At 46.0% G+C, this 13,835-nt stretch overlaps 2 protein-coding genes across 2 annotated transcripts; both read left to right on the top strand.

Moving 5' to 3' along the window:
• Positions 1-9,368, top strand: LOC133920167 (inactive leucine-rich repeat receptor-like serine/threonine-protein kinase At1g60630). The gene is made up of 3 exons (XM_062364862.1): positions 1-1,107; positions 1,234-1,615; positions 8,420-9,368. Exons 1-3 carry the CDS (start codon positions 169-171, stop codon positions 9,163-9,165), a joined length of 2,067 nt encoding a protein of 688 aa, XP_062220846.1. The 5' UTR covers positions 1-168; the 3' UTR covers positions 9,166-9,368.
• A 566-nt stretch (positions 9,369-9,934) lies between these two features.
• Positions 9,935-13,304, top strand: LOC133920166 (eukaryotic initiation factor 4A-III homolog A). Its single transcript, XM_062364861.1, has 8 exons — positions 9,935-10,328; positions 10,658-10,898; positions 10,978-11,058; positions 11,509-11,616; positions 11,695-11,814; positions 11,927-12,094; positions 12,233-12,319; positions 12,916-13,304. Exons 1-8 carry the CDS (start codon positions 10,018-10,020, stop codon positions 13,027-13,029), a joined length of 1,230 nt encoding a protein of 409 aa, XP_062220845.1. The 5' UTR covers positions 9,935-10,017; the 3' UTR covers positions 13,030-13,304.
• The last annotated feature ends 531 nt before the right edge of the window (positions 13,305-13,835 follow it).

Below are 13,835 nucleotides of genomic sequence, written 5' to 3'. Positions count from 1 at the left end.
CAAAGCTCGGTAGCTCCCTCTGCTCTCATGCAGTCATGCTCGCCGCGCCCGCCTTTCTTCAACCCCACCAAGAGTCTGCTCTGCTGCCCCGCCGCGCCGGCCATCCCATTTCAAAACCTACCTCAGCTCCTCTACTCACACAGCTAAGCTAAGGTAAGGCAACCAACCATGCCTCCTCGTTGGACATCATGCCTCCTCCTCCTGCTACTCCACCTCGCCGCCGGTGCCGGTGACGCCGACGCTGAAGCTCTGCTCACCCTCAAGTCCTCCCTCGACCGCCTCCCGTGGCGCCCCGACACTGCGCCCACCTTCTGCTCCTCCTGGCCCGGCGTGCGCCAGTGCGCCCGCGGGGCCCGCGTCACCAAGCTCGTCCTCGAGGGCCTCAACCTCACCGGCTCCCTCACCGCCACACTCCTCGCGCCGCTCGCCGAGCTGCGCGTCCTCAGCCTCAAGTCCAACGCCCTCACCGGCCCCATCCCGGACGCCCTCCCCCGCGCGCTCCCCAACCTCAAGCTGCTCTACCTCGCCGACAACCGCCTCCAGGGCCGCATCCCCGCCAGCCTCGTCCTGCTGCACCGCGCCACCGTCATCGTGCTCTCCGGCAACCGACTGACAGGCGAGATCCCGGGCTCCTTCGCCGCCGTGCCCCGCCTCACCTCGCTGCTCCTCGACGGGAACCTGCTCACCGGCGCAATCCCGCCGTTGGCGCAGCGCACGCTCCGGCTGCTCGACGTCTCCGGCAACCGCCTGTCCGGCGAGATCCCGGCCGTGCTCGCGAAGTTCAACGCGTCGTCCTTCCTCCCCAATGCGGGGCTCTGTGGGCCGCCACTCAGCATTCGATGCCTCTCCGTGGCCGCGGGTCCGAGCCCCATGGTGGCATTCGCGCCCCTGCCTCCGCCCCGGTCCAAGAGCCGGCGCGGCAAGAACGCCGCCATCGTGGCCGGGGCGACGGTGGCAGGAGCGGTGGTGCTGGGCATCCTGGCGGCGGCGGCGCTCATGGCGTCGCGGCGCGGTAGGAACAAGCGCGTCGCCGGCGACGTGGACAAGGGCGGCGGCGCGGCAATGCCAGCGCCGGAGGAGGAGCAACAGCCACAGCCACAGCCACAGGTACGATACGACCTCGTCAACTGCCTGGTATGCCCGGAGCAACAATCTCGCCTGGGCCGTGGCTAATTAATCAATCAATTCTCTCGGCTTTAATGTAGTACTCAGCAGTAATTTCCTTTTGCGCAGACACATGATACATCGGCGGCGGCGGGCGGCGGTCGGGAGTTCTCGTGGGAGCGCGAGGGGATCGGGAAGCTGGTGTTCTGCGGCGGCGTGGCGGAGATGTACAGCCTTGAGGAGCTGCTGCGCGCGTCGGCGGAGACGCTGGGGCGCGGCGAGGTGGGAAGCACGTACAAGGCGGTGATGGAGACGGGGTTCATCGTGACGGTGAAGCGCATGCGGGAGCCGTTGGCGGGAGGGGAGTTGGGGCGGCGCGCGGAGGAGCTGGGCAGGGTGCGGCATCCCAACGTGGTGGCGCTGAGGGCCTACTTCCAGGCCAAGGAGGAGCGGCTGCTCGTGTACGATTACTACCCCAACGGCAGCCTCTTCTCCCTCCTGCACCTGCACGGTCCGTCCCATCTCCAGTCTCTAGTCTCTAGTGTAACTAATCCTACTCTTACTCTCTGAATTTTATTTTATTTTCTCTCTCTCTCTCTCTCCTTCCCTCTCTAAAATTTTTAGAGAGAGAAACAAGTATGACCCACGCATTTCTCTCTTTTCACCATGGATCCATGGATTCGAGGCCGTAGAGAAAAAGCAAGCAATGGTTGCATCCTCTCTCTTCTCTCTCCCCTATGGACTATAGTCCTATGTCTAGCAGCATGGATGTGGCGTGCAATGCAGTTACCAAAAGGAAAGGACCTCATGCATGGCTCATGCTTCACCTTAAAGTTAGGGTACAACCTTTACCTTCCTCTTCCTTAAAAATTAAAACCCAGAACTAGAATGAATGAATTGACATGACATCCACCACCACCAGCAGTAGTAGTACCACAAGGCAAGGAAAGGAAGCCATGTGGCATGACTAGACTTGAATTGATCCATTGCAATTCATGGACGATCGATGCTGGTACTTGATTCCCAGATCGCAGGTCTCAGTGCTAAAACTAAATGTTACAATCGGCTTTGAGATCGAATCGAATATAAATTACGTATATAATAGAATCAAGTTATATATATATATATATATATATATATATATATATCAAGTTATATATATATATAGTAACGTCTACTTATAAGTAGGTAGTAGATACAATATCTATTATTAAAATGTTATTTTATTACATCAATAATCCAAGGTCTAAAAGAAGATTATAAGGCAACGAAAATAAACTTAGCACGACGTCCAACTCCATAATTAATTAACCGAAAAATCGTCTGCCTATAACTCAGATCCATCTTCTAGCAAGTCCTCGTAGTCTTCACCTTCTAAGCAATAATAAGATTATAGAGGAGAGAGCAAGCGTGCGTATATAGAATACTCAGCAAGTGTGAGAAAATTATGACATATGAAATAAAAATCAAGATAGACTTAACTTAAATGTTTATTTGTATAAAACTATTTTATTAGTAAAACAGTTATAAAAACAACATATATCTATGTGAATGATTTCATTAAGACAACAGCCAAGTTTTCTACCAACTTGCTCTACAAGTGAGGTTTCAACCACCTCTAAACAAAGCTAACTAGAATCATAGTTCCCACCATTGTGATCCACCAAATCCAACCCAAAATCAACCTGAGAACCACCTGACTAATTATGTGAGGAGTCTATACCGCTCATGACCGTGAGCACGGCTAATATATCAATTTTCACTCTGCAGAGGTCGTACAATTTACCCACAAGACGTGTCCTCCTTTTTACCCGTATCAATCAAACACTTACACACTTTCGAGATATGTGGTCAGGATTCCATTGCAAAGCCTTTCCAACGTCTCTCTCAGCACGTGTTAACCTACTGAGGTTTCACCGTCGTACATAAGTGGAGTACACCCTTTACCCCAGAAGCCTCCTCTCGCGCCTTATGGTTCCGGAAAGTACACCCTTCTGTCCCCGTACCACCCAATGATCTTCACAATGCTGAGAGAACAATAAATTACTAAGCTAGGCCCGTACCATACTAGACTTATGGTTGTACTGTTTTCATGGGTGATCGCTCGACGAACCGGTCCTTAACATGGTCTGGGCAAGACCGTCATCAACCCAACAACAGGGTAATAACCAAACATTCGAAAGACAACAATTCTGCATGTAACACATCCACAGGCCAACCAACATGCCAACTTACCCTGACCCTACTATCTTAGACTAAGCACATTTACCAAAGTTCATCATTATTAGCATAATTAGTATGCTACCCATGAGCCAGCACATTCTACCCATAACACAAAAACTAATCTACGGCTACAAGGAAGATCGAGGAAAACTAGTAAACCCTAACAATGGGATAACACATATTTGACAAGCATGCAATTTATAGAACAAATATTTTTTAAAAGTAGGTGCAATATGTTCAAAGACACTTGCTTTCCTCGATGGGTTGCTCGAAATCCCCTAAGTATTGATCCTAAATATTCTCGAACGCCTCCGAAACAAACTCCTCTACAAGCGAGCAACCAAGCACCACTAAGAACAGACACTAAGCGAAGTAAACACATAAAACAAACACTAGAACAAGTAGAACACAATTTCAGGAAGATCTGGACGCAAGAACCGCCCAAATCGGAGTAACGAAGCGAAAACTACAGCTAAACGAATTTCAAAGTGACTAAAAGCGACAAAAACTATTTTCTGGAATTAAACCTAATTTTTAAAAGGCCTAAAATGTTCATTTAAATTTTTTTAGAATTATTTTATAGCATAAAACTAATTAAAACAATTTTATGAAATTTATTTGCATTTTTCTAGAAATAAAACAAATTAAAAATATTTATTTTATCAAAGAATTCATTTTTAAATATTATCATAATTAATATATATTTTCTAAACTATTTTCCAAAACAACAGCATTTATTCTATCCTTAAAACTATTTTTTAGAAATAAAATAGAATTGAAAACCTATTAAAAACATATTAAAACAATTATATAGAGCATTTTCTATTTTCTAGATTTTTTTCTAATAAAGAAAACCTATTTTCGAAATATTCAAATTATCAAGAATTATTTTTCTAAAGGAAAATCGAGTTTATTGCGCAATCGTTGACATCATCGTTGATCGGGCTGCTGACTCGGCTCGGAAGTGCTAACCGGACTTGCCACGTTAGACACAAGTGCACACGTGGTTGCTGACTATGCTATGCTGACTTGGCGTGAAACTAATTAAATCCTACGCGCACGATTTCAATCGGACGGTCAAGATCATCCAACGCGAAGGGGTATCTACCATCTAATCTACGCCACACATCTAAGATCGGACGGCGGAGGAGCGACCTACCTCGGCTCCGACGTGGGAAGTCGACGGCGACGAGTGGGCACGACGAGAGATGGCCGAAGAAGGGTGAAGATATCGCTGCGACGCTCGGGGAGACGATGACGAACGGTGGAGGAGGTCGAGATGATGACGACGATCTCGTTTGAAGGGTCGCGGGACGTTGGGGAAGACTAGAGCGGCTCGGCGACGATAGGCTTCAACGACGGACAATCGACAGCCTCGGGAGCTCGGCCATAACGGTGGAACTCGACGGCGATCGGTCATGGACAACAAGGTGCGGATGGAGGATGCCGATGGAGGCTCGGATGACGTCGGGGAGGCACTGGGTGACTCGGTGATGGGGTGCAGAATAAGTCCGGCGACAGCGTGTGAGCTCACGAGTAGAGGAAACTTGATGAGGTTTGAGGGCTTGGGTGCGGTGGAGTGCAAAGAAGCTCGTCCGAGGGGTGAATCGAGGTTTTATAGAGGGAGGATGGTGAATTTAGGATGGACAACGGGGATTGATGGCAGCGGAGGAAAAATTTGGCTCGATTCCTTGTTTCTCGTCCGCTTTCCTTTGCGAAATCGATCCGGCGTGACGGCCATCTTCATTGCGGCGTCGGTTTCTGTTGTATTATTTGCGATAATATGAGCATATATATATATACATATCCCAAGGAAAATATAACAAGAGCAGCATGATACAAATGTCAAAAACATGATCATGAAACAAATGGCTACCAGAAAATAACCACAGAAATTATTTAACAAGTATCTGAAACAGTACTGAACATGATGTGATATAAAAATGGCTCTCAGATCGTTCACATTAGTTGGCCCCAAATCTTTGAAGATCTGCTCCCAAACTGATCCTTTACCCATATCCCCAATTAAACTAGAATATGAGATTACACCTAGAAAACGATCTTGATATACAATACTTTGAAAGCTACAAACACCTGGACAGATCTACAAATTAAGACTATACTAAAAAAGAGGCTCAGTACAGCTAGAGTTCTCTGCGCAAAGAACAACAGGAATATTGAACTTCAGGCACGGTTTACTGAACACCAAACCAAGATCACAGAACGTACTGAGACCAATAATCAAGTCTCATGTCCAGGTGTTGCATACAATAGGCAGTGAGTGAAAAGTAAGGATTCACAATCAGCTAATCAGCACGCCGAAGTACACTTAACAAATCACAAAACAGAGCACTGCCTATGCTTTAATAATCAGAGTATCAAGACCGCTTCTATTGTACTCACTATTCTAATTCAATTTCAATAGAATTGATCATCACAGAGCATGTAAATCAGGCATTCACACATTCAGATCAGAAGTGAGAAGAAAAGCTCACATTGCAACTTGTTGAAGATAACTGATAATCGAGGTAAGGCACGGCTCAAATGCTGCTGACCCAGAAATCCAACCACCTGCCATTTCTGCCGGTGTGAGAGATGACGGAGATACAAGACCTCTACCGCACTGCCACTGCAGTACGGGCGAGCTTCGACAGTGCAGCTCCAGCCACCAACAGATCTTCCTCCGAACTGAGCACCGGCCAAAGCACGAGTTGAACCAGGACTCAAACACACCAATGCACCAGAGAGGAAATCACAGGGGAGACAAGCAAAAGTGAATCAAACTCATCTGAAAAACAATGTGAGGGAGAGGAGAGGATATATATGAGTTTGGCCCCATGGCAGGCACCCGGCCATAGCCATACCTCCGAATCTCCCGCGGCCACCTTCCATCCGACGGCTCCAAGAACCGAAGCATCCAGCCAAGGCACCCAGGAGCTCAATTTGCCCTCGAGGTGCTAAAGATGCAGCCTCAGGCTGTTTTGTCGCCGCCAGCACCCGCCCTGGAGGCACGCTGAAGGCCGCTGAGCCGCCGCTAGCTCCCAGAAAAAGGGATCAAACCCCTCAGCTCAGAGAAAAGCCATCCTCATCCAACCCTAGCTGCCGACTAAAAGCTGCCCTTCAGGGGCCTAGGCCGAAAGCAAAGGAAGCAGCCCGGTCCAGCAGCTCACATGTCGCCCAAGGCATGAACACATTGAAAATTTCAAAAATATACATCAGTTTCCAAATGGACCTGGCTTCCTTCCTTTACTCAAGCGCGGAATTGACGGGTTTTCAATGGACGGACAGAAGGGACCCACATGGCAGCGACATAGAAAGAAAACATAGAGGAGGAGGAAAATGGGCGCGACACTAAAAGAGAGATCGAGCTTGTACATCTGCCACTGCCAATGCTGCAAAAATTTGTTGAGTTGCAGATTTTTGCTTTCTCGTTCAGTACATTTTCTTTATATCTCAAGTTGTAATGGAGGAACCAAAACCAGGACAAGTTTCAGTGATACTCTACTAGTGTTCCCACAAGATCCACATGATTTATGGAAAGGAAAACCTTGCACCATTAACCAGCCACAGAGAGGATCCTGGGGAACATAACATGCAACGACTGTTCCCATGAAGACACACGCGGCATAAGTTTAGGAACCAAATACTACTGGTAATAGATGATAACAAATCATACTGTGTGGAAAACATAAAATACTACTGACAGCTCTGAATAACATGGGTGGTTCATGTGTGAGTCAATGAGATACACCACAATAATTTCTCGTGTGTTTTTTCTTTGCAGAATGAAATGTTCTCTTTGTCCTATTGTTGTAACACACGCCCTGCATTTCTTAGTGTACAGATAAGCTATATAATGAATTGTTCAGGAGCAGGAAAATTCTTTATCAGCTACTATATATTTGGTTTCCAATTCCATGCACCGGGCTGAGACCGGGAGTCCTATCTCCACAATGACAATGGTCTCAGTGTGAGAGTCCCAAATTGGAGTACTAAATTAGCCGAGGCAGTCAAATGGAGGCCAGGCCAGGCCATGCTCTCTCGCAACTGTTCATTCTTGTCATGTCTGAGACAGACTGGGGACAAGAGCATCGTTGGTCCATGTTACTTGCAGCAGGGACAGAGGCAATCAATCAGTAGATCCACAGCTAGCTCAAGGAGAAGCAGCACAATCAATGTGAAAGTATCAAGTGGAGTGGACTAGTTAGTTACTAGAGATGGACAGCTAATATCAAGTAGAGCATCTCTACGATACTAATCAAATTTCGTCTTCTATGTCTTTATTTAGCTATGTATTTCAATTTTTTTCTATATTTTTGCACACTTAGAATAGTCAAATTGTACTCTCTATATCCTATTTACCTATATTTTATTCGTTACAGTTAATTTTTTCAAACAACTATTTTTTCTTTGCAATAGCTATAAATTAGTATATTAGTTTAGATGAATATTCATGATTTTTTCTTGATTTTTGATAATTAAATTTATGTCCTAAAAATTCAAGCAAAGTAAAAAACAATCAAATTTGGAGAATTTTCATTTAAAATTTGTAAGAGTTTTTTAGTTGGAACCGGTTAAAACAGTTTCTCTGTTATTTATTCTATTAGTACAATAATTAGTATGATTTTAGGATCTCTATAAAGTCACTTTTTGATTTATAAAAGAGGAGAGAAGGAATAGAGTTGTGAAGTATTTGGCCAACTTGTTGTCTTCTCTCTTCCACCGACCTGCATAGGAGCCAAGCGAGGCAGGGTGGTGTGGTAGGAGCGCTGGCTACATTTGCCGATCCATTCTGGCCGGATGGCCAGTGACGAGTGAGATGGCGAGGCTGCTGACGACTCGTTTTCTTGGTATGGCGAGCGAGATGACGATGGCGGGCGGGATAGCGAGCCCACTGGAGATGCTCTGATGCATCCATCATACATTCATACTGACTGCATATTAATAGGAGTAGGACTGAAGGAGTATAATGAATCCTCTTTCTTTCTTTCTTTCTGCAATCAATGTACTGTATACAGTACAGTATTATGCATCAAGATCGAGGGGAAGGACGAAGCTGTGTGAATACTTAACACGTAGTGAGTTGTTGCAGGATCGCGGCCGTCCAGCAAGGGGAAGCCGCTGCACTGGACGTCATGCATGAAGATCGCGGAGGACGTCGTGGCGGGGCTGCTGCACCTCCACCAGTCGCCTTCGCCCAATGGCGGTGGCATCGTCCATGGCAACCTCAAGCCCTCCAACGTCCTCCTCGGCCCCGATTTCGAGTCCTGCCTCACCGACTACGGCCTCGTCCCCACGCTGCTCCCCTCCAACGCTGACTCCTCCTCCTCCACGTCCCTCTTCTACCGGGCCCCTGAGGTACGCGCTGCCCACGCCTTCACGCCGGCGTCCGACGTCTACAGCTTCGGGGTGCTCCTCCTGGAGCTACTCACGGGCAGGACCCCGTTCCAGGACCTCGTGGAGCTGCACGGCGACGACATACCCAGCTGGGTCCGCGCGGTGCGCGAGGAGGAGAGGGAGACCGACTCCGTGCCCGCCGGTGCCGGCGGCGCGGAGGAGAAGCTCACCGCATTGGTCGGCATCGCTGCGGCGTGCGTTGCCGCGGACCCGGCCAGGCGGCCGACCACACCCGAAGTGCTCCGCATGGTGAGAGAGGCGAGGGCCGAGGCCATGTCGTCGTCCAACAGCAGCGACCGGTCACCTGCGCGGTGGTCGGACGCGGTGCTGGGCCTGCCGCGGGATCAGCAGGCCACAGAGAGAGAGAGAGCTTCACGGACAGGGACTGACTGCACTGCACTGCGGCAGCCAGCAGGCGATTGGGATTGTTGGAACAGCTAGCCCACTTCTTTTTTTTCCCTTTAGGCAGGCTACAAGATACTCCAGATTGTCATTTATTTGCAAGTTGAGTGATCATGTAAGCTGGATTTGTAAATCTTTTTTTCCCTGAATTTGCGCTGTTTTTCATCAGGGATAAAAAGATTGTTTTCAGTGCAGCCGAAGGCAAGCTGCCAGTGTTTGTGATTTGATTAGTTAACTGTTGCTAACAACGAACTACGTTTTTCCTTGCTGCTTGAATTTCTCAGTTGATTATACTCATTAGCATTATTCACAGGTTTGCAAGGAGACCTGCCTAACAGTCACTGCTATGCATGCTAATAACTGTATTTATGCACCATTTATCCTGTCCTAAATCATCTAACCAACAGTTATCATTGGATTATATATATAGTTCTAGGTGATTGGCACTGTTAACCAAATAAAACCAACAAAAATTAGGATATACGTACTGCACTATAAATTGGCCTATCTCAGCACTGTAGTTTTTTTTCCATCGATCTAACCAAATAATTAAGCTCAATCATCCAAGATTTGGCACAGGGAGCCATGGATATGGGAACAAGAACACATTCCAATCGCATTCTTACTCTTCTCAGGGTAATTCTCAAAATACACTGCATTCCAACAGGAAAATGGAAAGCATGAGAGACCTCGATTCAGGTGGAGATCGTGCCCGGTTTGCTGCGGTTTTGGTTTTCTTTCCGGCTTTTTCAGCGGGCCTTGGTTTTCTACCAGTTTTTTTCCTTACATGGAGGGGGGAGGAGAGAGACTGAGAGAGACTAAAAAAAACCCACAAAGATCGTCCCCTCCTTTCCAAGTCCCACCCCACCCCTTCCTCTAGGGTTTCCACCAATGGCGGCGGCGGCGGCCACCACGTCCAGGCGCGGCCCCGGCGGCGGCCGCAACATGGACGACGAGAATCTCACCTTCGAGACCTCCCCGGGGGTCGAGGTCGTCAGCAGCTTCGACCAGATGGGGATAAAGGACGATCTTCTCCGCGGCATCTACGGATACGGCTTCGAGAAGCCCTCCGCCATCCAGCAGCGCGCCGTGCTCCCCATCATCAATGGACGCGACGTCATCGCCCAGGCCCAGTCCGGCACCGGAAAGACCTCCATGATCTCCCTCTCCGTCTGCCAGATCATCGACACCGCAGTCCGCGAGTAATTTAATTACCCTCCCTCTTCCCTCACTCTCAACTCACTGCTATACCCCTCTCTTCTTCTTTTCCCCTAAAAAAGGAAGGGTCTGCTATGTGTTTGTTATTCGCACAAATTTGCCCCCGTAGCCGAGCAATCTAGGCATTGGATTTAAGACATCCGTTCTTGTTCTAGGTTTACGGGAGTAATATCTTTGACTTGTGTAGGTTGTGGTGAGGTTTTCGGTCAAAATTGCTAAAGCTGAAAATTGGTTCGAACCAAGAGACTAAGAGAATGAAGCTGAAAGTCGAGATTGGATATGACAATATTGTTTATGTTTTCTCGTTTCATAGGGTGCAGGCATTGATTCTGTCACCTACTAGAGAGCTTGCTTCACAAACGGAGAGAGTAATGCTGTCTATTGGTGACTTCCTCAATATACAAGTGCATTCCTGCATTGGTGGCAAAAGTATCGGTGAGGATATCAGGAGGCTTGAGAACGGAGTGCATGTTGTGTCAGGAACTCCAGGCAGAGTCTGTGATATGATCAAGAGACGGACCCTGCGCACAAGAGCCATCAAGCTCCTAATTCTGGTTAGTTCACTCTCATTTTGCTGTATCAAAAGTTTTTAACTGCTCAATGCGTACAGGGCTAATTCCTTTCATGATATAGGATGAAGCTGATGAAATGTTGAGCAGAGGCTTTAAGGACCAGATTTATGATGTCTACAGATATCTCCCCCCGGAACTTCAGGTTAGTATCAGACCTCAGAACTTAGCCCAAAACCGCGCTTTCCCAGTTTCTCTTTAGTTTATCTCCCCTTAGCAAATAGATGTCCACCCCTCCCCCCCAAAACACACACATAACAGCATCCAATCTGCTACAAAATGTACTCTGGTCCTTTTTTATCTTTCTGATTGCATTTTTCCTTGAACTGTTGCATGCAAGTTTCGATTTTGATTATTAACGCATGCCCAGTTATATGTATACAACTCACTGCGTTGTCTGCTCACTTCCTGATATTTTGTTACGAGTTTGTTTTACATGTAACACACAACATTTGCCACATTCATGAACAGTAAACAATGAGAAACATTAGCATTTTTTTTGTCAAGACATCTCTTGATGACTAGAAATAATAGCTTTACTTGAAATTGTGGTCTTATTACTAATTTGATTGTGTATCACTTTCCTGTATACAAGGTTGTTTTGATTTCTGCTACCCTTCCTCATGAGATCCTGGAGATGACTAACAAGTTCATGACTGAGCCAGTTCGGATCCTTGTGAAGCGTGATGAATTGACCCTGGAGGTAAATATCATCGCCATTTTTATTTTATCATTCTTGATGTCCTTTGGCAACTATATTTTCTTAACGTCATGTTTTTAGGGCATCAAACAATTCTTTGTTGCTGTTGAGAAAGAGGAATGGAAGTTTGATACGCTCTGTGATCTTTACGATACATTGACCATCACTCAGGCTGTCATTTTCTGCAATACTAAGAGAAAGGTAACTTATGATGGGCTCCAAGTATTTTCATTATTCCTACTCTTTCACTAATACACTTATTATTATTGGTGCTGTTGTTTGTATGCTAAGTGGAAAATTTTCTTTTGGCCAGGTGGATTGGCTTACTGAAAGAATGCGCAGCAATAACTTCACAGTATCAGCTATGCATGGTGACATGCCTCAACAGGAAAGGGATGCCATTATGGGTGAGTTCAGGTCTGGTGGAACTCGTGTGCTAATCACTACAGATGTGTGGGCTCGAGGACTGGATGTTCAGCAGGCAAGTCAAACTACATATTTTTTATTTGAATTCTCTTATATACTGTTGGTGTGTCACCCGATTTATTTTAGCCTGTATCTATGTGTGGTGATATAATGTATTGGTGCTTGAGTATTGACTGAGTTATTTCATTTTCAGGTTTCTCTTGTTATTAATTATGATCTCCCAAATAATCGTGAACTTTACATCCATCGCATTGGTCGCTCCGGTCGTTTTGGGCGCAAGGTGAAGTTTTAAATTCCTGCTGCAAACTTTGGCACCTTTTTACTGTAGCCCCTCTCTTGTCTACTAACCTGTGGACGAGTCATGCTATAGTTTGGTTCTCTTATTTCTTATACTGTTATGTAGGTATATTCGGTGTTTCTTAACATAATCAAACCAACAATTACAAGTTGTGGGCATGTTAATAATCAAATAAGATATTTCATCTTTTCGTTTGCATTATATGACAGCCAATAAACTAGGAATCTTGCTTGTTCCATGTTGAATGTTTAATAAATCCAACAGTTTAATCACATTTTTCTTTAGATTATAGAAGAAATGGACATTATTGACGTGGCGTATCTAAATTAAATGTTTGCTCCCTTCATCTCGAATGTTTCTTCGTCATTTATGCTCATGGCGAAAGTGGATACATAGTTACCCATTTATGTTGGGCATGGGGAGCTGGAATGTGTCATCCAGATTTATTGTAGAGTCTGGTTGCCAGTGAATTGCAATCCTATAGCCACTAGTCTGATTGCTAACCACACATTAGTGCTTGATGTACATAATGATGGGTCGATTTGGATGACGAAAGAGCTGTTTCTTTGCCATTGCAGGGTGTGGCGATCAATTTTGTGCGGAAAGATGATATCCGTATACTGAGGGACATAGAGCAGTACTACAGTACGCAGATTGATGAAATGCCAATGAATGTTGCTGATCTTATTTGAGTGTTGGGTCGACGGCTATTGTATTTTATCATCTCGGTCTCTGAAGGTGTGGTGGACCTCCTGGGTGTGGCTGTGTTTTGGTGAAATGTTTGCTGTGGCTGTAGGCCCCGCGAGTCTTTCTAAATGGTGAAGCTGATTTGTTTCCTTTGGGTCGTGACATGAACTGTATATATTTTATCTTACTCCAGTTCATGTAACTTATTACTGCATTTATGCTTTGGACACGAGACTTTTGTTGATGGTTTTAGTGAGACAATGATTTGATGTTGAATTTCTGTTGATTGTCGTTGCCATGTTTGCTGTGGCGCTTCCGGTTGGTATCTGGATTCGGCTGCTTAAGACTTACCCAGTATCTTCCTCCTTATTAGTGAGTGTCGTTGGATTGTTTTCACAGAAAGTCAGTTTTCTGGAGAAAGTCAAAGATTTGCTGCTTGTGTGTACCCAGCATGACAGCACGACGAAGTGACAGGTTCAATGACTTGCCCGCCAGTCCGTTAAGCTGTCGCAAGGTCATCTCCAACAGTCTCTAAACCTGCAAATTCTAGTGCTACAGTGTTTTACGGTATACTGTAGCACTAGAAATCTATCTTCAACAGATCCTCCATCCAGTGATATAGTACTGCTACAGTGTTGTGGATAGAGGATGCTGTAATAGTGATAAAGGATGCTGTAATAGTATTTTGAAGATGAAAATTTAAGGTAGCTGTTGGAGATGGTCTTATATTTGGAAATCAAATTGATGTTGTATTTCAACCGTCTTATTTTTGCCATCTCTTCGTGTGACAAATATGAGCTCCTCCATCTTT

Source organism: Phragmites australis, chromosome 5 (genome assembly GCF_958298935.1).
Source record: "Phragmites australis chromosome 5, lpPhrAust1.1, whole genome shotgun sequence".
NCBI lineage: Eukaryota > Viridiplantae > Streptophyta > Magnoliopsida > Poales > Poaceae > Phragmites > Phragmites australis.
This window is presented reverse-complemented; position numbering and strand designations above follow the sequence as displayed.